This window comes from Maylandia zebra, linkage group LG5 (assembly GCF_041146795.1).
Source record: "Maylandia zebra isolate NMK-2024a linkage group LG5, Mzebra_GT3a, whole genome shotgun sequence".
Taxonomy (NCBI): Eukaryota; Metazoa; Chordata; class Actinopteri; order Cichliformes; family Cichlidae; genus Maylandia; species Maylandia zebra.
The window spans coordinates 33,781,236-33,807,280 of record NC_135171.1 but is presented as its reverse complement, the minus strand read 5'-3'; the positions used below and the strand labels follow the sequence as shown (position 1 = coordinate 33,807,280).

At 39.3% G+C, this 26,045-nt stretch overlaps 1 protein-coding gene across 3 annotated transcripts in view; it reads left to right on the top strand.

The window, feature by feature from the left end:
* Nucleotides 1-1,550: 1,550 nt before the first annotated feature.
* Nucleotides 1,551-26,045, top strand: part of magi3b (membrane associated guanylate kinase, WW and PDZ domain containing 3b) — a 122,613-nt gene continuing 98,118 nt past the window's right edge. For 2 of the 3 annotated variants that reach the window (XM_012918157.3, XM_012918156.3), the window contains exon 1: nucleotides 1,552-2,506. In XM_012918157.3, coding sequence (XP_012773611.2) covers nucleotides 2,200-2,506 — 307 coding nt within the window. In that variant the 5' untranslated portion in view covers nucleotides 1,552-2,199. Of the gene's footprint in view, nucleotides 2,507-26,045 lie in introns of all 3 variants that reach the window. The other variant, XM_012918158.2, reaches the window with a different exon arrangement.

The following is a 26,045-nucleotide window of genomic DNA, read 5'->3' as shown; positions in this document are numbered from 1 at the left end:
AGACGGGTGATCACACCCACAAACTACACCCTTTTTGGCTCCTACCTCAAAGCACACTGTGCGCTGTCGAGCTTACGTGCTGCACAATAATGTTTAATATTTAGTATTTACTGTTATATTCCCATATATCATCGTGATGTTGTTTATTATGTTGCTCTTTTTTTCTTTTGCTTGTTTTCTCTTTTTTCTTTCTCAACAGGTGATCCAGGTGATTGATATATGTATTTTTTTCTGCTTGTTTTGTTTGCTTTTGTTTTTTGCCCTTTATCACCGTTCCTCTTCCCCGCTGTTTTTCTTTCCCTCTTTCTTTCTCCCCTTTCTTTTCCCCAGTCAAATCTGTCCCGTATTTAGCAAGTGAAAATAAAATAAAATAAACAATAAAAGGTGAATCAAATAGACCATTACGGCAAGGCTGGGATGGTCCATTTGGTAAAGTAAATCCGTTGGGCATCTTTCTTCGCCTTTAGACAATAATTCTGATGGCAAAAGAGCCAAACGGGACAGGCAAAAAAAACCAACCAAACAAAAAAACTTGACACATCCAAACTGTCAAAATTTGTCACACTGTATTGAAGATGTTTTGAAGAGGTTTTCAATATGCCATGAAACAACAGCTACTCATCCCCAGAAATAATGAAACATATGCAAGCTTTAATGTACTTTTACACCTACACTAAACCACGTCTGCAACATCCTGCACTGTATTATCAACATACAGTCTATTTAAATCCAACATTTAAAGACAAAGGAGGTGTTATACTCTCTCATAGTGTATATCAAAACACCTAGTTTTATGTAAACGTATGATGCAAAACCCATGTTCTGAAGATGGAATCTGCGGGGCTGGATGTAGGTGGGAGTGCAGTTTTCTCTTGAGTAAAAGGTCAGGTTTACAGCAGCAGAGCTATTTATATGATAATAATCTAAATGACTTAAAGGATTTTTTTATACCACAAGATGTGCTGTAATACTGTTTTTGTTGCCTCTACAAGTAAATGAAATCAGTCATTTCATGTTTTTCTGATTTTTGTCAGTTCTTTGTCTACTTTGTCTACTCTCTCCTGTAGTTTGTGTTTTGTGAAAAATGCACCTAAAGGTGCTGGTGCAGAACTGTTTACATCAGTAGGTGGCGTAGTGTAGACGTTAATTTTGGAGACCAAAAATTACCTCCCCAAGCATAACTCATTCATTACGAACGCAGGGTCACAATTAGATGTAATTTATTTTGCATGCTTAATATTAGGATTACATGCTTGTGCGTTTTAATTAGTCCGATATGACACACCTATTCCACCAAATACAACAGCACGAGTCTCATTTTATATAGAAAATAAGCTGAACTTGTTCGTTTTTTCAGGATCTAAGATGACATCAGGTTACTCTAATCGTTGTTGCTCTGGTACAGTAGCCTATGTTGTTCAGTTCTCATTTTTTCTTTTTTTTTTTAAATTTCCATTTTATGTTGTACCGCATCACACCAGAGGATGGAGCCAGCTTGAGAGTCTAGAAAACACTGCTGCTGTTGAGCGTAAAAGGGGAGTTTCGGAGCTTGGCAACATCTCTCTTGACGGTGCCAGGTGTGTTCAAACCTGTAGCAGACAAACGCTCGCAGATGTCTTTCAGCTCAGTCATCATGGGCTGGATCTCAAAAGCGTAAACCGCCAACCGGTAAGCGCTGCCGCCCGTCTATTTTCAGCCTACCCACAGGTATGAGGGATTTCTCATTGACGCACTAAATTTCAGCGTCTGACACTCCACGATCTATCGCCGAGTAAGTAAAAATATACTCTGTTTATATTTTTATTACTACTTCACGTTTTGAGGATCCTCTACAAGACGAAGGAAAGCGCGGATATGGTTCCAGAGAAGCAATGGAAAGCATAAAACCTTGATTATCTTCTGGTTAACCATATCGCTGCAGTCAACTCTCCTGTTTTACGCACAAAAAGCGCTCGGAATTATTGAAACCAAGGCAACTGTGCGCACACCGGAGCATAAGCCCGTGGGATGACAGAGCTCAGCGGCAAATTCACGGGTGAAGATAAGCCTCATAAATGTCAAGAAGATGAAATTCCCTGCAGGTCGCGAGAATAACTCACGAGGGTTTATTAGGCCGCATCAATTCGCGCTCATTTAACAACAAAAAGCCGAGGCGACTCCTACCAGTTAGATTGTTAGTTATTTGAAAAGGGGACAACCATGTCTAGAACACTGAAGAAGAAGAAACACTGGTCCTCTAAAGTGGTGGAGTGCGCCGTGTCATGGGGGAACCTGGGAGACTTTGGCTCCGTGGTGGAGGTCCTCGGAGGAGCAGAGCTTGGACAGTTCCCCTACCTGGGCCAAATGAAACTGGACGTGCTGGTGTGTCACGTAGGGAAGCTTCCCTACTACGGAGACGTTCTGCTGGAGGTGAACGGGACGCCTGTCAGTGGACTTACAAACCGGGACACACTGGCTGTCATTCGTCACTTTCGGGAACCGATTCGCTTAAAGACCGTCAAACCAGGTGCGTCCACTACTTTCAAACCTCATCGCTACTGCTGGTGTGCAACTCGAGTTTCTGTTTTTGTAAGATGAGCGTTTTGATAGGTTACACACACTAACCCTAACTACCCACATGCGTATGTACACCAAGTAATGCAGGACTCATTATTGATGATCATCACAACTACACAAACATTGATATAACTAGTTTTTAAATTCTTTTGGTACTTACAATATAAACATTTATTAACCACCTCAAAATAAATCAGAAAGGTAAAGAAAAAATATTAGTCTATCCCTGTCTACCCGCAGCTAAATAATTCTGCACTTCTTAAAGGACAGCCCAGACTTAGACTATAAATCTCCTACTGTCTCGGAGCATCTAAGTGGCCAATTCGACCACCACTTTCTCGGGGAGAGCAAATAGTGATAATGGTAATAATGGAATGCAGCCCAGTAGCTTCTAAGCTAAGTGCACTTACATGCATAGAAAGAAGGCCTAATTACTGCCACCCATTATTCAGACTTATTTGCTGCCCGTTGGACAGAAGTTGGTGTGGATAACTGCTCTGTGTTTTATCCCACTGTCCCATCATTCCCCATCCAGCTTTCTAAGGATGATTGCTTCAACATCCCAACTCTTGATTTAATGCTGGGATGGCTTGGTAATGCTGCTGTTGCTGCACTGTGGCTCTGACCCAACCTGAAGTAAAGGGTTTTCGTGACACTGGTGGGGCAGCTTTGTGGTTTTAAGTTAGAGGGAGATGACTTTACTTTGACTACATGCTGGAGCTAGAATGTCTAAACAACAATTACTAAGGCTGTTGAAAAGGTTACATCAGCAGCAGCAGCTGAGTCTCAGGACCTCAGGCCAGAATCCCTGAAGATCAGCTGTATGTGTGCACATGCAAACTTGTGGTGTGTCTGTGCGCATGTGAGTGTTTTCATCCTTAGAAGTGTTTCAGCATTTTTAAATTAATAATGTTTTATATCTTTTATAAGTAAAAGATTAAAGGCAAAACTGCCTAGATCTATGAATACAGAGCCTGTTAGTGTGAATGCACATGAAGGTGTGTGTATTTCATGGCTTTACACTCTGCAGAGCTCCTTACACCATGCTCTCTGCCCCACTAACCAAGGATGATTAATAAAGGGCCTGAAGGAATGATAGAGCAAGGCCAGGAGAGAGAGACACAGTGGGAGAGAGAGGAAAGCAAAAGGAGAGAGACATGAAGGGAGACGGGGAGAAAATCGGCTCTGCCTTTGCTCCAGGCTCGACTCCCACGCAAGGCTGTTTTGGTCTTTAAAGCTCACAGGGAAGTAATAGGTGGCAAAGATGGCAAAATTCCTTGTCACATATTTCTTCACTGTCATCCTTACAAGTCTGACCTAGATGCCCATACGCTCATTCATTAACATGCTCTTCACTGTTCCTTTAGCAAAGAAGACCTCACAAAGCCCCCCGGCATCAGCATACAGATGGGATTCTTATATTGTATGGTTACGTATTATGTATCTGTGCACATCTGTGTTGTGTGTATACATTCCTATGAGGTAGCTTCATGTTTAATTCACATCTCTTACATAATTGAGTTAGCGAGTGGATTTTCTCCACTGTGATGGAGGAAATAGGCCTAGATCAGCTGTTACTAGCAAGCCCACTAAGCCACTTTAATAGTGGACAGAGTCCCTGGGACTACCAGATGTTCTACTATACTCTTCCCAGTTTCTTCTTGTGCTCTTCCTGTCTTGCCCTCTGGAGCTGATGGGCATCCTACAAAGCTGACATGTGGGGCAGAGTGAGGAGGGAAGACAGAGGTGCAAAGACAGAAATGGGAATTTGAGGAAATGATAGAGGGGAGATGCGAGAAATGATAGAGGGGAGACATACCCCTCGTCTGTGGGGGGATTTGTCTCGCTTAGCCTTTGATCGAAAAGTGAATGTGAGCTGAAAGAGTTGTAGAAACTATTTCAAGTAGTCTTCTATAGCTTGCTCTGGTGCATTATAGTATATTCTCTAGAGGCTGCCTAGAAGTCTCTTTCACATACATCCTCACATGCATAGCCTTTTGGTATTACAATAACAAAGTTCATACTATGCCTTTTCTAAGGCTTAACAACATGCCACAAGCTGGATGTGCCCATTTGGTATCTTTGATTAAGCTAGGAGATGCCTTTATTAGAAGCTTTGCGCTCAGAACAGGAATCTATTTTTGCCCGTACCCCCAGCTAAAGCGCGGAAAAGATGTCTGATGAAAAGCTTTATGATTGGCATCCCAGAATTCCCTTTCCGCTGCACAGTTATTTTCTGCTGTGCCTCCTATATGTTTGCAGCTTCAGTCACTGTGCAATCAAACATACTTGCAACCTGTAACCATTTTTGTGCAGCCGAATAGATGATGACTCTGGCATCAAATGAATAATTTCACATTGGAGTACACAGTGGAGCTAGTGCAACAAGCCTTCATTTGTCTTATAATACTAAGATTAGCTATGTGAATGTATGAAACGCATGTAAACAAGGCCTTGCTTTAAAATTGATGCACCCTGGTTCTTCTTCGTCTACGTCAGTTGGAGACGGAAAACGTAATACATATAGTCATGCAATCTAACAGTAGTCACCAAATTACAGGTTTATTTGAATGAAATGGTAATTGAGTGAAATACTCAAACATCTCTGGGGTGTGTGAATAACATTATTTTGATTTGGAAATGATATTCATTTTATCTTAATTGATTTCAATATTTTTTAATTGTTCCTCTGATAATGGGAACATATCACATCTGCAAAATAGCTTAATTCATCTGTTCCTGTAAGCTGCAGAGTTTCAGAGGCTAATTTTGTTCTTTATTGTCTTTCAATTTTGAACCCAAATTACATAATTGAGTTTGTACAAAGCTGCAGTAATTCTGCTATTGATAACACTTTGTTGCCTGCTCTTGATCACAGTTTGATTTACCTGATTCTACTCATACAGTAGCATTTTCCATTTACCTGCTGTTGATGCCAATAGAGAAAAATACACAGTGACATGAGCCCCTAAGCCCCTGTATCAAGCAGCAATAATGAGTGTGGGTTAATCACATTAATGCACCTCTCATATCAGAAAGTGCCTCTCAATGGAATCATCTTCCTGACAGGCGATGCTTTGTCGTTGCAAAGAGATTTGCAGTTGGCTGCAAAAAATGAGGGATTGAGTGAGAGTGGGAATACATCAGTCCAGAGAGCCTGGTCAAATAACTGGAGACATCTGTTCTTGCCTCAGATATGTTTCTGACAATCAGCTGAATGAAGCCAGAGAGCCACTGTGCACACCGCTCCTTTGGAACAGGACATGTAACAACGTAATTTAAGGCTGAAATAGCACTTTCTTACTGAGTTGAAACTGATTATGAGTGTTTTTATGCAGATTCAGTAAGACATCAGCTGTGTTTTTAATCTGCTTTGGCTTGGGAACTGATCTTGGTGATCTGTTATTGGATGATCAACGCTTTGGTGATTATTTCATTACTTTCTAAACTTCTATCGTGATTTTCATTGCTCCTGTTGTTTTGCTTTGTATACTTTGTGCAACCTGCTTTAGGATCTCAAATAAATACCTGACTGTATTGTTTATTGGAAATAAATATTCTTAATCACGTTGGCGTTAGTTGGCTGAAAAGAATTAATGAGGAAAAAGTTGTGCTGATACATGCAATAAACTGTAGGCACTGATGAATTTTCATTGACCTCATTAATAATTTAAAATGGAGGTAATGCAGATGATAGATTATAGAAAATGAAACTGCACAAATCTCTGCTGGACACTTATATGAGATATAAGCATAATATTGCATCAGCCAGCCTGCTGGCTCCTTCTGAATTTATTAAAAACATCACAGATCTACTATCCTCAAATGGATGGGCTTAAAGAACCTTAGCTGTGGTTTTCTATAGTATGTTTCATGTTTGTACCTAATTACTGCTGTTTTTTAAAGCAGGCTGTAATGTTTCAGTTCTTGTTTTTTCCCCTGACTTTACAGGTTTCCATGGTTTTCAGTTCTTTTAAATGAAATATAAAAATCACTCCTCTAGAGAGTCTATAAAGGTTATTATCACAGTGTATGTTTTTATTGTTGCCATATATGACTGTGTGGTAACAGCACATAGATTTTTCACTCACAACTGAACAATGGCGACATAACTGTAACGACAACAAAAGCCGGCATAATGTTCACTTTGATTCTCATTCTGTTCTGAATTGACTTGGAAAGTCTGAAATGCTACATGGAAATACAAAGCTAAAATAGGGTTTTGTTACTTAGAGAAAGTTTTTTAAAACCTACTATGGACAAACTAAGCCGAACTCAGCTTTTAGCTACTACCATAGCTTTTCTTTTAACTATATACAATAAATATCTGACATCATTGGGAGAATAGGGTTGGGAATATGTCTGAAGTTGCCCTTTCTCAGTTGTAGCACATAACTGGAAATAGGCTCTTTCAAAGGATTTCTCACTACAGGAAGTATTTAGTTTGGTAAGGTCAGGGTGCTGCTTGGATAGAATAGGGCAGGAGGAAGGAAACACTGTCCACTTGCTGTGAATTCACTGGACAATTACCTGTGCAATTGCCACATGGGTGCAGTCGGACATCACACAGACTTTGTACTAAGGAGCTGACAGGCAAAAGACTGTTCAATTTCTGATCCAAATGGAGTTGTTATTACATGTGTAAAAACGGCTATAAAATCTTCTTGATGTTGCTCAGTTGTCATGGAGCTGAATCTTTTCACTATTGATATGATTCTATTAAAAGAGTGATCTCCAGTCACTATGTTGTTATCAGACTTCTATGCTAGGTATTGGTGAATATAGCAAACACCATGATCAAGCATAAAGTGGCTCAGAAATCTGCTTGATACCATTAGCACTGTAGGATAAAGTTCAGTGATCGACTTTGCTGTTGTGTCATCTGAACCAAAGCTGTATGTCTTAAACACTGAAAAGAGGAGTGGAGCTGTCAGGTGATCACTGCATAGTGGTGAGTTGGTCCAGATGGTGGGAAAGGTTGTTAGATAGACTTGAAAAACTCAAACTGGGAACTTGTGGTGCAGGTCCCTGCCTGTATGGTCTTTATCTCCCATATTTGGAAGGATTTCTATGACATCTTGGAGGTGGGTGGGGACTTAGTATCCAAATGGGCAATGTTTAAAATATCCATTACTGAGGCTGCTGGCAAGACCTGTTGTTCTAAGGTCATCCTGAGGTACCAAGGACCTGCTGGTGCACGCGGGTGGTGAGGAGGCCGTCAGGTTGAAGAAGAAAGTTTTACTGGCTTGGTTGGCCTGGGGGGATTTCTTGAAGCATCAGCCAAAAGGGTTGCATCCTCAGGAGTTGCGAAAGCAAAAACTTGGGTGTGGTAGGAGTTTGGTGGAGACTGTGGAGGAGCATATTTAGCAGGCCATAAACAAGCCAACAACTCAGGAAGGTTAAACAGGGCTTGGCTTAGGGCATGTTCAGTTGGGGAGGAGAACTGCTAACCTAGACTGGAATATTGTTGGGCCATGGAAAGAGCACTTTGAGGAACTCGTACATCCTGCCAAAATGTCTGATGTGGAGGAGGCAGAGGTCACCGGGGTAGTTTAAAAGCTCCCTGGGAGTAAGACACTATGACTGGATGAGATTCACCCTGAGATGCTGGACACTGTACGGCTGTTTTGGTTGATACGCTTCTTTAATGTCACAGAGATCAAACATCTCTAGAGATGCTGCTCCTGCATGTCAACAGAAGACAGCTGAAGTGGTTCAGGCATCTGGTTAGGATACCTCCTTAGTGCTTCCCTTTTGAGGTTTTCCATGTACGCTAAACTGGGAGGAAACCCTGGAGTAGACCCAGAACCGCTTGACCTGGGAATGCTCAGGGATCCTTCGAGAGGAACTGAAAAATGTGGCAGGGGAGAATGTTTGGAATACCCTGCTTAACCTGCTGCCAGTGGATGGATGGGTGGATGGATGGTTGAATGAATGGATGGATGCATGGGTTCACAAATAGTGTATTTATTGTCACAAACACCACTGCAATAACACCTGTTCTAAGTTAAATGCACAAGCTTTTTCTTGTTGGGGGAGAGAGGTTTAAACTCAAGAGAAAAAATCAGCTAGACGAAAGCTTAAAGAATCAATTTTTACACTGCATCCTGAGGGAGATGAAATTATTGGTTCCTACAGTTTTTGTGCTATACCATCTTATACAAATTAAGATACTAACGTTTAAAAAAACATTGGACCTTGTTCTAGAGGCAAAGTCAGGTGATTGCCAAAGTTAGCAGGTTGAAAATGCCAGCCATGACAAACCATCACATTGTTGTTGAAATGTATATGATATTAGTTTGAACCTAAACAGCTGACCATGTGGGGTCTGTGTTTAAAATGCTATAGCAATAACCACCCTTATGTATAATAAGGTTAAACACCATCCACTTGTGCATGGTGTTTAACACAAGTTAAGAAAAGTGGTTTTGACAGAGAGACTAATCTAATTTAAATGTTATTTAAAGGTATATAAGACAAAGAACCCTTTAAAGCTTACTCCAATCAGATGCTGATGATCTGACACTTGCGATACTTAACCTCTACCAGTGAGAAGCACAGCAGCAAACAATTTTTTCTCAAGCCATCCTGTTGTTTTAATACCACTATGCTGCGAGCATATCACCATGTTTATCAGCTAGCGTGGTTCTGTTGGTGCTGCACAGGGACATTTGAGCAAGACAACCAAACAATAAATACAAGACAGTTGCAACAGCACCTGCGTATGACAATTAGCAGGAGTGCTGCTCCAGCCTTGAATATTGTCAACCTTCTAACCTCGCCTCATTAATGCCTCATTAATTTCTATTGCTGCCTCTGTACTTACTTTCCCTCTTCACTTTTGCGTAAGATGGATATATTTCTATAAGAGTTTTGTCTCTTAAAATGTTGTACAAATAGGTGAAGCTTTAAGACATAATCTTTCAAATTTGCCCAAACTATTTTAAATTCTTATCTAAGTCTATTTTCGTTCAATTAATATTTTTGTTTTTGAACCCATTCCTGCTTTTTGTATCGTTTGGCCTTTTACACTATATCATCATACAAGGCACTTTGCTGATATACAGCTTGTTTGTCCTTTGTGACTCTCATCAACCATCTCCCGTATGTGCCTAAGGCAGCTGTCAAGTTTGTAGTGAAGTGCTGCTGTCTTACCTCACGCAAGCACTCATGCAGAGAGAAAGAGACAGGCTGAGAGAGAGAGATGTGTTTTTGTAAATTCAGATTACAATGATGTGCATTAATTTTAGAGATGCACCTATTACAATTTTCTTAGCCAATTCCTTTTTTTCTTTTTTCTTTTTACAGTTTGTCCTGCCAGTACCGATTTTGCAGATTCGATTTTTCTTTTTAAGAACTAAAACTCACAGCCTAAAGAAAAAAATAACTTTTTTCTTAATGGAAAATATTATTTTATGATAAAAGAAATTAAAATCTTTAGTTTTCCCACAAGTTACAGGCTCTTCTCTCACTGAAATAGCTGAAAATAAAGTGCTCTGCTTTTGGAAGAAGGCACAAATAATTAACTCAACACAAGTTTTTATACACTAACCTTTAACTGGCATATTTTTTTTACATTCCCAAACAAAAGCAGGCACAACAGATTTATATAACAAAACAAATGTCAGTAATACAGTTTTCCAGTATGTTTAAAAAAAATTCACCAGACAACATGACATTGATTCCTTTCTCTTTTTCATTCGACTCTATAATTTTCCTCTTTACTGCTTTGATCCTTGGCTCGTACTGAGGCTGCTAGCTTGTGGGTGTGCCACCCTCCCCCGTGTGGACTGTGAACACGTGTGCCACTATATATGGAATATATATCCCTAAATTTAGTAAGACTCTCTCACTAAAAGCCTAAATAGGTACTTTTTACAGAAACACTGAATTTGTCCTCATATTCATATTTTTCCCTAAAGACTTAACATCAAGAAATGTGAGACCCTGTTAGGGAGAAGAAATTAATGAAGTTTCCAACATAAAATAAAGTTATTTAAACTAAACTTAAAAAAGCAACATCTAAAATGATGATGCTGTAGATGTGTTCTAGTTTTACATTTCTCAATCATTAAAGGGCATCTTGATGCATTCTCAATCATCCAGGTAAGTAAATCTCCAAAAGTTGATTGTGTTGATCTGGACGTAGCATTTTCAGTGGGAGAAACGTTTGGTTACTCATCCAAGTGACTTCTTCAGAGAGGAGGGGGCCTAAGAGTACATCTTTCACCATCTTACAATGCTGTGATTGCAACCATTCCCCAACTCTCTGTGAATGGTACTCATGGCCATTGATCAGTGGTCTTTGATCAGTGGTTGTTGATCAATGGTCATGAGAATTTGCATAATTAGGATGAAGGTGACCTCCCAGCCCATTGTTCCTTCAGTGGGCTGGTTTCAGTCATTATGCAAATGTTTATAAGATTGGCGAAACCTGCAGTCAGCTGAGACTGAAGATGTAACTTGGATGAGTGACGAAACGTTTCTCCCACTGAAAATGCTATGTCCAGATGAACAGAATCAACTTTTTGGACATTAAAGGGCATGCACATATCTTTTTGAAAATTATTTAAATTATATGAGGTAAATTAATGTCTCTAATCACAAGAAGTTTTGGCAAATGTGTTTTTTCTGCATCCAAACCAAATGGTAGTTTTGTTTTTTGGCAATGTAAGATATCAAGAGCAATATCAGAGCAGTATTGCACCATTTTTCTAATAATGTTACTGCAAAGCAGAGCTGCCAAGATCCCATAGCATCCTATGAGGGCCCACTCTCTCATGTCTCAAAGTGTGTTTGTGGGAGTGGAGGAGGGGGGAGCTGGCGAGGGGAAGGTGGGAGGAGGCGTAATGTGACTACAACACAAACAAGCGTAAAGTTGCTCCCACCCCTACTCAAAGTCCTCAATAATTCATTTATACCAGAGCGGGATACTCCACTGTGCATGTGCGTGTACATGTGTAAGTGCGTGGCATCTTGTGGTATTAGTGTAAAGCTGGAGGATGCAGTGAAAAGGCATAGCATGACTCCTGGTCTCCAGCCCTCTCATTATTCCCACTTTAATCAAATTGGTGCTGCTCTGTAACACTTTCCACTAGCACCTGCAACAATCTCAATGCAAACAGGTCTCTTGATTAGATGGTTTAAGGCTGGAACTCTGTGTTTTGAGATCAGTGATAAAGAGTGTTTCATGGTGATTGCTGTGCAGGATGTGAAATGTACAGTGTGTATACAAATCTTTGCAGTAAGGCTTGTATTGAGAGATGCAGAGGTGGTTGAAGTGGCTGATAAACTGTAACTTCTAGTTAATTTCATCAGAATTATAAACAACCACCTTTGAATTATTGGTTTCTTTCAGTTAAAGATTAACATTAACTAAAATACACATCTGTATAATGGGTATTGTGGCAAAGTTACTGATACATTCTGAAGAATTGAGTCTAAATTGTCTTTTTTGCACCTGAATATATTAGCTGACATGGAAGAAAACTATTTTAGTTATGTCTTGGGAGAAATAATTCTTTGCTGATTTTGTAAGTTTGACTACACAAAGAAATGAAAAGTCATGTTTCATTTTAGTGGAATGAGACAGGATATCTGTTCATGAGTGTTCATTTCTTTGTAAGGGAGAAAACTTAAAAATTCCAAGGGAATCAAAGAATTATTTCCCCCACTGTATATAATACCAAGCGAGCAGAGAGTGGTGGACAAGGGTCATAGTAGCACTGTTTAATGTGTTTGGGAGAGACAGGGGCAGGGAATACAGAGAGGATTACTTCCACTCAAATCTATCCTGTATGAAAAAAAGAGCAAACATTCATAGAAGTTGCATTTTCTACACTGTATAACTGTGTATCTAATTGAATTTGCTACAGTCGCTTACAATAGCATCGGTCATAAAGCCATAAAGCATACAAATAGCATTTGGGTGTTTACAGTATCTACAATTTCCTCTGGGATATTTTTTATCTTTGTAAGGTTCTGGGGGATTTCACTTCCTCCCTGCCTTCAGTCTCTGTTCCAATTAAAGACTCTGTTGTCTTCTTAAATGCCTGTTAGCGCTCATACAGCGATATAATGACTAATTCTAATCCTGGCCCCATAAATATGTATTTATTGTGGGGTTATAAAATCACGTTATATATCTGTTGTGTTTTCTGTGCCCCAATAGTAACAAATTATTTGCAATTGGAGTTGGGCTTTACTGCTGACTGAGTAGACGAAGAATAATAGGCACTAAAAATGGTCATTTTTTGCTTTGACCTGCATCCTATTTGGCCTCATTACCCACTGTTCCTTCTGCCTGCTTTGTAAAGAACTCTTTTCTCTGCTCCTATTTCCCCATAACTATGGCCATGAGCCTTATTTACTACGGTACATGAAATTGAAATCTGTCATTCATTGCTCTTTTTCCGAATGAACCGTGGTTTATTTATACAGTAAATGCACAGATACTTGTTAGACAGCACCATTACCTAATAATATCATAAAATGGTCTAAAACACTGCTATTATTTTGTCTCCTAGAACCCAGAGAAACCTATGTGTTACAGGATAATACCAGGAATTAAAATAAATCCTGAAAGGATCGTTTTTGTAATGTGATAGCACTAAAATTATTATTATTTTCTGAGTACATCAGTCACATCCTGCAAATGTGAAACTAAATTAGAGGAAAAAACATAAAGGTTTGGATGTGACGGTGGCTTGGATCATCTTTTGCATGAGGATCGCCGTTGTCAGTGTCAGCAGATTAGAGGAGATGGCTGGTGAGGAGTCACTCAGACTGAGAGGCTTGTTTATTTTACCAGAGGCACGGCAGCCATACGGCCGCTGACTGACCCAGCGCGTGAAGGACGTTATCTTTATGCAACAATGATTGCTACATGCAGTTGTCTCTGCACCCCCTTCAGCTGCACTCAGTGATTGCACATTTAGCCAACGTGTCACTTCCCACCTTCCTATTATACAAATGTGCATTATCCTCAAAATGGGGTTTTATCACTGCAAGATAGGGGCTCAGGTCACCTCTAGACTGCTCACAGGTAATGGGCCTTGACATCTGAATTAGTCTGCTCTTTCATAGGGTGATTAGCAAGTAGCTTATGATTCTGGGGAGATGTTGATAGGCTGACATAAACAGGCAGGGGTGATGAGCCAGTGGGTTGCTCTCTCTGTGGCTCATGATGGGAGGCTTGCCAGTAATATGGCTCATCATGAAGTGGTCACGGTATGGTTTTGCAGCTGACAGTGGGTGGGATGGAGGGGGTGACTGGGGAAAGTGCGATTACGTGTTTACACTGGTGATTTGGCCACTCGGAGTATATAATTTTCATTAGCCAGTACTGCAGTCTGAGGATCAAGCCGATGACCCCGTAAACTTTATGAATAGCAGAGCTTTAAATTTTATACCAAAATCCTTTTCCTGTCTCTGTATCTTGGCTGTGTGACTGGCGGCCCAGCTGTTACGCTTATCCTTCCCCCAGCTCTTTTATTATTCCTTGGCTGTGTGATTCCCTGTGTGCTTGTGGCGGCAGGGGAACGGCTGGCTTTGTAGAATCTTAATAGCGGTGAGCTAGTGCCAAGCTTTCCATTCGCTGCTCGCTGCAGGCGTGTGACTGAATGCCAATGAGACATTAGTGTTGAAACAGGATGGATCAGGCCAGGCCATGGCAGGCAGTATCTGAGTGGCTGTAGAGCCCTTTACCAGGTGAAGTGTGCACATGTCGGCTCCCAGAGGGTTCACAGCAAGAGGCGCTCTGTGTCTCAGGGTTATCTCAGCGCACCTAATCATCAGAATGCACCATATCTTGTGCTTCTCTGTCAAGAGTGAGATAATCTAAGTGCATTCTGTTCGTCTTTGACTCAGTGTTGCTTTCTCTGTAACATACTGCCCCAGAAAGTGAAGATGTTAGATTAGACCTGTTAGATTCTGATTCAGTAATTATATGGAGATAAATTACGTTAAAGCTGGGGACCACTCTCTTCTCTTCTCTTCTCTTCTCTTCTCTTCTCTTCTCTTCTCTTCTCTTCTCTTCTCTTCTCTTCTCTTCTCTTCTCTTAGATTTCAGATCAGACTGGGTAATAAATATGATCATAATTTACCATAGAATGCAATCATTTGTAAGACTGTTATTTAGGCTTACCCTTGTAATACCACTGTTTGTCTGGATATAATCTCCTCACAACTGCTTATCACCACAAATTATTTATTGTTACCTCAGTATAATTTTAAGGCCCTGAATAAAAAGTACATCACTGAAGACAGTATTATTAAACTGCAGTGATACTGCAAAATACGTTTGTCTTGCCCATCCTTGCTGTTTGGTTTTTAATTGATGTATAGTCTCATTTTGTGTCTCCCCTGTGTTCATTCTGATCACATAAGTAATCACTGGGCTAATTAGATGGTTGTTGTTGCTGAAATGCTTAACCAGCCATCTGGATGGGAAAAAAAATCCTGTTTTTCCAAAGGAGTTTTATCCCATTTTTCAAGTTGCACCTCTGCTACCTAATCAAAGCAAAGATGGCAGCTTGCCAGCTACCTGGATTACAACTGCAAAGGCAGGGAAGACTGAAGCATGCTCGTGTAAGTGTCTGTGTGTGTGTTTGCGTGTGCATGTGTTTTATCAAGTCATGAACAGTGAAAGCAACAACACTGGACCTGTTAATGGAGATCTGCTTTACTTTGGTTCTCTGTGTACATGCACACACACCCATTGGCACTTTAATTTGTCTCTTTCGCAGCAGTGGTGCTCCACATGACGCAGATGTTGTTAACAGTGGGATGGAATGATGGGTGGATGTGAAAGGCCCAGTTACCCAGTCACTGCCTAATCTGATTACAGACAGCTTTGCACGGTCATCCTGACTGGCTGATGAAGGGCATCAGAGGAAGGACAGATGGCCGATGGTTGTTAACAGCTGTGGTTAAGGCTATTGTATAATATACAGTTTTGGTACTGGTATGAGGGGGGCAGGTGCTCCCATTCTAGTAACCGTACCATCAACACAGCCATGTGGTGATTTTTAAGCATTTGAGATGAAGAATTCTGATTCTACAATAAGTTGTAATTCATCCTAAAAACGTATCTTAATGCATCAGCCATTAATGATTTACATTTTCCACAATTCATGCAACCAGTTTGGCTGGCATTGTCTGTAATGCCACTTCCCTCACTGTATGCAGAAAGAAGTAGGAAGACAAGGGTGTTTGTATTAGATTATATATAGAACACGTTTCACAGTTGATTAACAAACTAAAATCAAGAGTGGCTTGTGCTGATTAACATTGAGCTCGTTGTGTTTTTCAGGCTCTCTAACCAACCGCTGTCAAAAATGTGACTTTGTAGCAGTTTGTAAGAATAATAGCAGCTGCTGCTGGAGGAGCTCTGTCAGATTTGCAGGGAAATAACACTGAAATATTTTTCTCTTTTCTCTTTTTATTGTAAATGTGAAGAAAATTTGTAGGATTGAACTTGTAGATGACCACAACACACCGATAAGGATGTTTAAACCCATTTATAAGACCAATTCTGTTTCTGCAAAAGTTAGGATACAAATAATTAAAAATATATATATAACTGAACAAATCGAAGCATCAAATATTAAACTGGGAGTTTTTTGTGTATTATAAACTGTATATCCAGCAACTGAGGACATGGGGATGTTTACCACTGTCTTGCATCACCTCTTATTTCAACACTCTCTAAGCATTTGAAACAGAGTACAATAGCTATAGTTTTAAAAGTCAAAATAATAGAGAGGTTATTTTTACTAGGCCCTGACACATAAAACACTGACATTTAAAAATGCTTTACTTTCTTCTTTATATAGTTTGTTAATATGAATTTCTATGTATCAATCGTTGTATCTATCTATTAATGTCTGTCTGTCTGTAACATGTACATATAGACTGATAGAGATATTTAATGGTGTGATAAAAGCTGAACTGGATTAAAAGCATAATCATGTACCTCTGCATTATGGGTGACAGTAATTGAGAATGCTGAAAGCTTTCTTGAGGTGTTTAAGGATTAAACACCATCAGCGACAATGACCATCAACATCTAATTTAGACTTATTTAAATATGAAACATACTTTCGTGAAGTGGCTGTTTTTAAATTAATTATATAAAATTATTTAAAATCCAAGCTTGCACAGTGTCTGTGGATGGAGAAAAACCTTAGCATTCAAGCTGTAGAGATGAAACTGCCCAGTATTTTAAAAGGAGAAAAAAAAATCACATTACAAAGCTGTTGCAAACTAAGTAACCATAATTAGGCAGAACAGGTTTAAAATTTCTAGGGCATTTGTTTTGTTTTAGAGACAACATAAAAGCTAGCAACATAAAAGTTTGTTTCTAAGGTAAAAGACTAAGCCTTTGAAATAGTTTTAACAGTGTGGATAAAAAGAGAGCAAAATCTAATTTGACATCATTGCTGCTGCTGCTGCTTCCCTTTTGTTTGCTTACTGTATGTGAGAGCTTTGAGGATTTGTTTTTTCACACTGGGATGCGTCAACATCTTTGATTTACCCACATTTGAAACAAACTTTAAATCATATAGTTGTTTGCACTGTCAGTTCTGTATATAGCACGCATTAAGCGTGAGTGCAATCATCACTACTCTGTGTTCATGAAAGCAGGTGTTGCTGACAGGCTTTTAGCCTGCCTGTGCAGCAAATTGGTCAATAAAAAGTAAAAATGGAGCATTCTCCTCTGCTAACTTTCTTCCTTTGTTCAAGGACTAGCTGTTCTCTGCTCCGTTGCACTCTGGTCTGTGTCTGCAATTGTGTGCGCTATGCCAGTGATGCGTCACAAATTGTGGTTATACCTCTGAAATTTTGATACAGATCTGTTGGTTCCCTCTTTGTTTCGCCTCTCTGTTTATGACCTCATCATCTGCACAAGTCCGGGCCTGTTGTGTTGCAGACGCACTTAGTGAGGAGTTAGGTTTCTCACATAACAATTGTTTAGTTGGGGGATTCGAACAACAGTGAAACCAACAAAAGACTTTATTGTATAAACTGATACAGCATCAGGCGACAGAAAGCTGCATATTTACAGGGCTGCAATAATGAATAAGTGTCTTGATTTTCAGTTTATTTTCCTGCTTATTCAGATGCAGATGGGATACACGGTAACATACGCTCCAGCCTAACATCATCAGTGATGTGCGTAATGTAAAAAAATGTGTTTTTCTCCAAACATTTAAGGTAACACCGTTACATCAAAGATGCCGTTAGTTCAGGCAGGTCACAACTGATCTGATGCCACCCACAGCAGCTGATAGCTCAGCTGATAAAGTTTGCTATTCAAGTTCTTTTAGTCTGCTCACTGTTGTTGAACATTTCAAGCCACTTTGAAACCCACATCCAGTCCAGCTCCACCTTTCATACTGTGTCTTACTCAGTCATATCTGTTGTCTTACTGCTGCCTTCAAGCATTCTTGTTTATATACATTGGGAAGGTAGGAAGATCCAAGAAAAGAGCTATACCACCAAATATGAACTACTGCATATGGAAATAATCTTATTTTGACTATACCTGATTACCATCCATTCAGTTCAGACATTAAATGTATTCTTTTTACTGTCATATAAAACAAATAAAACTAGAAAAAAATTCTTAAAATTTAAACTCACTTGCATTAACTGTGTAATTGTTTAAGCTGTTGTTTGTATTTCCCTATGAATAATTGTAAACCTCAAAACTAACTTTTAAATAGGTCAAATTTTGGATGCTAATCTCTGTTAAGCTTAGTTATTTACTACCTCAGACGTTGTTGTTAGTTTTCATACTGGGGGATGGGTTTGCGCTTTGGCGCTTCAGGCCAGATGATGCAGTGTGGCATTATGATCTCTCCTCTGATTCAACAGACTGAGCCAGTTTGTGTTTTGACATGGCTGACTCTGACCCCGAGCCCCAGTCTGTCTGGATGACTGTTTTTATACCTGGCTGAGCAGGCCTGCCATTGGCATTCACCCACACATGAATGTACCTACAAGCAAATCCATTCACATACACGCACACAAAAAACTTTTAGGTTGGATGTGGTAGAAGATGGAAGTCGGCAAAAGGCAGTCCAGCTGTCCATCAAGCTGAGGTTTATTTTCACATAACTTATGTAGTGTGATGGGTAATATTTATTTTGAAATGAGAACCAAAGCCTGACAAGAGCGATATTAATTTTATTATGGCGAGTGTGTGATTGTGGCTGTCTCCAGGCTGACATTTGAACAGTTAATAAAACAGAAAAGGCTTCTTGGATTGGAGACCAGCAGAGGCAATGCTTCTAAAAGTTAATTTAAAATATGAATGATGAAAATGACATTTTTAGCTCTCTCCGATATTGTGAAGTGAGTGTTCAGACCCATCGTTTCCTTGTTTGGTGCTGTCATACTCAATAATGCATAGAATCACTTATGAGGATACATTTTTGAGCATTATTAAATTAAGGGAAATCGAATCTTGCGTTTAAGTGAATCTCAAATTACAGACTCCTTTCTATTTTACACTTCATATGATATTCAATTAACAAAAAAAGAATGAGTTGGAAAGCTTGTATTGTTTCTCTCTTCCTCAAAACACAGAAACAGCCTTGCGTGAAGAATCCTGCTGCATAATGTCTCGCAGTTCTCATGAATGTATTTAAACGTAAAGCATTGTTGTCTGTCTCAACAAGTCGGTTATATATATTCACCCCAATTAGATCCTCTGACCTGTAACGCTCCTTTTGGTATAGGATGCCCAGGTTTGAGATCATTTGAGATATCACCTCGAGAAATGTCTGTGTTTACTGAATGTGATGGAGCCAGACGCCTTCTAGTGTTAACAATCTGTAAAATACATTTTAAAAACTCTAAATCTGAATGTACCAACTGAAAGAAGTCATCGGTTAGACAACATTACAGCTAAGCTGAGATGGCATACCGTTAACGTTCCCATCTTGTCACGCTGTCACTAACTCGACTCCCTCGTCATGGGTAGATTGATGCTCTTGTTGGGTGAGGCTGCAGATAAAAGAGATAATAGCTCCTGCATGAAACTGCGTACAACAGAATATGTGGATATGTTTGTTTTTTGGCTCAACCAGGTCATGTTTTTGAAAAGGCACGCTGTTCCCTGACACCACACGGAGTACCGCAAAGCAAGGAGTACTTTTCAGTTCTACTCAAGACAACCACTGCAGAAATGTGTACCTTATCTCTAAATCTGGGCATGGATAAGTCACAGAAAAGGCCAGAAGAAAAAATATATATTTATTTTTGAGTGAACTGTCAGGAGTTGTGAATGTCCGTCATAAAGCGCCGATCCTTTTTCAAGGATAGGTTTCATTTTGTCAGTCAAGTTAATTTTTCTCCTTTGAAGACCCCAAAATACATTAAAAAAACAAACTAAAAAAAAGGAAAAAGTAAACATTTTACTCGGAGAGATTTGTGAAAAGAAATAACAAAATCCAATTTTCATATTGATAAAAATCCCATTTGGTTTGAGCATTGCAGACTTATATCTCTATATTTGTGAGTCAGATGCCCTGGGAAGACCTCTGCAGTTTGAATTTTTAGGTTGTATTAACAGTAAAAGGATGCAAGATTGGAAGAACAATACAACCTGGGAAAAGAGTCCATTTGGCAAGCTATTTCACACAATGTCCCAGGCTCACAGCCGCATACCAAAGCAATTTCGTTTCTCTGGAACACAAACAAAAATTGATCTGTGTAAATAGACTGGATTACTGTTGCACTGGAGGGGCCTAACAGAGGAACACAGACAAATATATCCACTTATCCTTCTGTCCATCCATCCATCTATCCATCTGTCCATTCAGCCGTCCAGCGAGACATTGTTTTTTTTTCTGACAGGGATGTTGCTCACTGTGACAGGCTTATTGACAGGCCAAGGAGGAGCTCAGGATTATGGGAGTAGAGGACATCATGAGTGCTTTTCAGACTGATGTGGAGGGTAAGGCTTACATGTTGTCAACAGGCTGAACACACCTCAGTGGCATGTGTGGAATCCATGCAGCTGAACTTTGACAGAGAGCGAGAGAGCTTTTCTGATGAAAACCAGTTGAACCAGTAGCACCTTTGGACATGCACCGTTGCTGCTGAACATTTGGGTTTATTTATCTGTGTGGAAGAAGGATAGATGTATATAAGCTGATTTAATTACATTACTGACCTTTAAAAAGGGGAGGAAAAAGCTAATAAATAACGTCATGGTCTGGCTGCTACTGAGAAAAATAACAATTCTGTACATGAAGCATTTGTTGTGTATTCATCTATTGAGCTTCAGTAAAGCTCAGCTTCAAATGGCAGCACAAGTTCGCAGTGTGACAGGTTTGGATATTGAATATGAACTTTGCATTGTACACCGAAGGACTAGGGTGTCATGGTCCTGGGTCTCTTGACCCAGCGTTTTAAGTTTGAGTTTATTTTGTTCATTAGGTTATCTAAGTTCATTTGGTTATTAGACTCCTTGTGTTTTCTTCCCCTGTATTTAAGCTTCCCCTCACCCTTCGTGTTTCATGCTGCGTGTCTTATGTTATCAAGTTTGTATTATTATGCCTAAGTGTTTCTAGTTATTATTTTCCCCTCGTGTTTCCAACCATGTTAAATCTCCCCTGCTCTTCATGCGTTTCATGTCTGTGTCTTACGTTGTCAAGTTCGGGTTGTCATGTCTATGTCTCATTATGTTTCCTGTTTTATTGTGAAGAGGTCTGGTGTTCTGTGTTCATCATGTTCAGTTTTACTCTCCCACTGTGACGTCATTATGTTCATGTGTGCCAGCTGTTTCCTCATGTGTCTCCACTTCCCCTAATCACCTCCTGTGTATTTAAGTCCTCTGTTTTCAGTGTGTGATTGTCAGGTCGTCTGTTGTCCACGCCATGTTTCCCATGCCATGCTTCCAAGTTTCTTGCCTAGGTTTTTCTTATTGCTTGTTTAGATTCCCCAGTTTAGGTTTGTGTTAATTTTGCTTCAGTTTGCCTTGCCCTTTGTTTGTACCTCTTCTACTAGCCTTATTAAACGGCTCGCCTTTTGTTAACATTTCAAGTTCTGTTCCCTGTTCCTTGGCGTCTGCGTTTTGGGTCCTTTTTCAATTCATACAGTCTGCCCTCGCCAGACTGTGACATAGGGTTTCATATTTTTATGAAACTAAATTTTTCTCTGCATTCATTATATATGTGTACATGTAGATCTAGTTAAATTGGGTGGTGGGTGGTTATCGCTGTCCCCTCACAGCAAGAAGGTCTTGGTCAATCAAGCAAAACTTTACTGTACACTAACTTTAATTGAACATCTTCTATCCAAAATAAACTGTACCTGTGTTCTTACTTTACTGACAAGCAAGTTTGTCTTTTGTTAAAATTTCCACTCCATCAAGCAGCAAGCTTTGAAAATGTTTTGGGGGAAAATATTTAGAACTCAGAGGTTTTGACAAATACATCTAAAGTCAGACATTGCTACAACACGGATGAGCGATTACATTACTTTTTCCATCTCCCTTCAAGGACATGAACCGGAGTCTGACAGCCCATATAACTTACAGCATTCTGGACAGATCCAGCCTTGGGTTATTTGTCAATTCAAATGCATGTGTGAAGATACTAAGTGAAGAACCCTGATTGATGTCTGTGCTTTAAGTGTTTTCATGGGATTCATGTCTTAATTTGTGTTACTGCTTATAACTGTTATGGGAACACGTTCATAAATAATAAAAGCAAGATGGAGAATCAGGTGTGGGTAAAGTGACTTGATTTATTTGATTGTATTTGAATTCCACAGCGTGTCTGAACCACAAGGCCCTACATGTCTCTGTGTACAGAATGCTCTGAATCATCCTCCTTTATAAAACCAGTGAGTAAGCCTTTGGTATTCTGTTCCACCCAGCCACACCAGTTGTGTTTCCAAGTTTTTGAGCACTCAAATGGATCCTTCCTACAAATCCCTCGCCGGCCTTCTTCCCCTATAAACTTGCTAAAGCACATGTTTGCAGGGAGGGGCATTGAGTTTTTAATGCAAATTTTACTGCCATATTATGGTAGTGGATTCATTCTGTGAGGCTTCCAGTTTATGTCTAAAAAGCAATTGTAGCTGTGATAGTTGGATTTCATTTTCCAGCAACAACCAATGCTCGCTTATCACTCCTTTTACTTTGATGCCTACTATAATAGCTTTACACAGGCATAGGAACAATCCAAGCAGCCTATTACCTCTACCTGCATTTAATTTGCCTAAGCGCGGAACTAAAATACTAACCTTAGCCTGCACCGCTCAATATTGCACTACCATTAAAATTTTTTTTACCAGAGATGAAAGAGAGAAAATTAAAAAAAAACAACAACCCAACAACCTTGGACTATACTCCCTCTATAACAAACTTGTAAATACTAAAGATCGGGATTTTGAAACACAAAATCACAATCAAAATCACTCTCAGAGGTTTTTTCAGTATAAAAAACCACAGAGATTAAATTGGGAAGAGTCACATATTTTTCAGACATGCTTTTTTTTTCTTCAGGTTAACTGTAACTCTAAAGTTGAAAAAAAGCATCCCATATTCGGTACTTTTTTGATAGAGGAAAGTGACAGATTGCCCAGTTCTACCTGATGTACCGTGCTGTGCAAAAGTCTTGAGCTACCCCTCATTTCTTTTGTATTTTGCTTCCAACGAGGCGACTAGACACGCTTAACATTGACCTATGAATCATTTAAGCATAAAAAAAGCACCTTACTTAAGTGATGAACTAGTGCTATGTCCACATATAGGAGATAAATTGGTAGTTAAACAATTCTAAAATCAATTTTAGGCACTTTTGTATGTGCAGCATGTCCCAAGTTGAATCTCCAAAAAGAAAAAAAAAAATCCCAAACAGAAAAAAAAATCAAGGAATAAGCTTGCATCCAGGAGTCTATGTTCATTACTAATGCTCATGAGGGAAACACAAAGACATTAGACACTAATGAAAAACCTAAGCCCTTCCTACTTTCCACACAGAGATCAGAAGGCTCTTCCAGGAATTTATGATGCTATTTTCTGGAGAGTTAATTGGTCAGTAGGTGATGATTTCAAACCTGTTGATTTGTAATCTGATCCATAGCAGGTTACACAAAGCAGACATCACTATGTAGATTTACCCAAGTAAAGAGTGAACCACCTTTGTAGAACAGAAAATGCAGGTGAGACAAAATTCTGTTTCATATTACATTCCTCATGAGAAAGGTACAAAACTGAGTGTCTACAGTCTTCCGTAAAACACACACAGGGCTCTGTCATGGTTTGAGGCTGAATTTCTGGCAGTGGTATTTGTGATTTTGTCAAAATTTATGGAATTATGAATCCAAAAACTATTGTCAGATTTTGAACCACCATGCCCATCCATGCCACGTATCTGGAAGGCTTCTGATTGGAAACAGCTTCATTTTTCAGCATGACAGTGATCCCAAACGCACTGCCAGTGCAGTAAAAGCATACCTGGATGAAGGAATTATATTACTGTGCAATATTTAATACGTGCTATAATGCTCACTGTATATATAAAATCCTTGTTTATTCTTGAATATGTATATAGAAGCAGAACTGTGCACCACCCCCCCCCCCCCCCTTTTTTTTTTTTTTTTTACATGTCTGCACTGGGTAGGAGTTGCTTTTATTCTCATTGTACATGTGCATAGTGAAGATAAAAGGCATTCTATTCCATTGTATTCTATATGCAGTAAAGTATTGGAAAAACCAGGAAAGAAGAAGAACACTGTTTGTTTTGTTGTGATATGTAAAGCACTTGTTTTTTAAGTGCCAACTCGGCTGAAGTCATTGTGGAAGTGTAAATAGCAGCAATTCCTGGAAGTGAGCCACATGTTAACGTGCCCAACTTACCAGCATTAAAAACATGTTAAGATCCTGGAACAAAAAACTGTTTAGAGTTCCGTGGATACAATAGTTTCCACCTTTATAACAACTGTTGGAGGTGATTGGTGGTTTTTTTTTTTTTTTTTTTTTAAACTCACCTGTTTCTTCCCAATGCAAAGTTAGGGGTGAGGCTGCTTGTTAGGCATGCTGACACAGGTAACAGTTATTGATACCTGCCTGCCAGGCCTCACCTCCTCAAATTGTCACTGAACTGGATCTCTTGGTCTTGTCTGTGGTGTTACTTTCTTTCCAAAGATTTTTAAATGGAATTTCTAAATTAATTTTAAATGAAAAGTGGTTGCTTTAATTTTTCTGTCTGAAATTATTGTATTTTATTAATTAAATTTATGAATAAAGCTTACAAACCAAGACCAACCTAGCATTATCTGATAACTTAGCGTTTCACCTTCGTAAGCTTATTAGGTAACTTCTGGCTCCCCAAACCCCCCAAAATGGCAGCAGTCAATATCCTAACACCGAACGCCTTCAAAATGTGTAACATCAGATATTTTATTTCAAACCAACATAAAAATAATCAGGCAGATATTATTAACACATTTAAATGTATATGCATATTATTTACATGGCTAGCTTAATCTTTTCTGGTGATTAATGACCCTGTAATGCTGACTGCTGACTTCTTGCATGTAAATATACTCTCTCCCCCTGCTGGCAATGCAACTTCTGCATGTGTGTCCACTTCAGGTTTTTTTGAGGCAAAATGTGGAATGGAGACTGGTGTGCTTATTACAAGTTTTTTTTGCGATACTGGGTCAAGCTACAGCCATCTTTTCTAGAATGTATGTCTATTTTAAACAGTTTTTTAAAATGTACAGTAAAACTTCACATGACCTCTTTAAATAGCCGGCAAACTGATTTAAGACACTTTACTCATTCTGACGTTACTGAATAATGCAGGATTGCACTTAGAATATAAAATGTCATTTTTCCAATCAGTTCTTCTGGTTGGATGATTAAATTAAAGTAGATCTGTTTCAGGAAGGAACTTGTGTGGCAAATTTTATTTGTAAAACTATTATGTAAATACATTTATGCTTAACATAGGTCTTTTCTAAATATCCGTATTTAATGCTTTGGACCAGTTTTAGGATTCTGAAATTAATTTTCTTGACTTTGATGAGGCCCTTTTGAGGAATGCCACTAATAAAAGTAATTTAAAGAAAGGCTTTCGCTTGTAGTCGGCTGTTTTCATAATGTGTTCTTTTACAAACAGATAATTAACAATAAGACTATGCAGTACTTGCTATCATATTTTAATGGAATGTACTGTTGATAGAACAACTTGGCTAATGTGGACTTAGCCCTAACATCAAACCTCCTCAAATAATAAACACAGTTTATAACCCTTTGGCAGTTTCATCAGAAGTGTAAGGGAAACTGAGAAAATGGTAAAATTAGCCACCTCGAGTAATATGTCTGGGCTAACAAAAACCTAACCCATCTTACTGAGATTAAAATGAGGCCTCATGCAGGTTTTTACTTGTGCTTGCATCATCCCTGAGAGGCGAAGCTGTGGTTGAAATGGCGGACCCCTGGCTAGCCACCGCCATCCTTA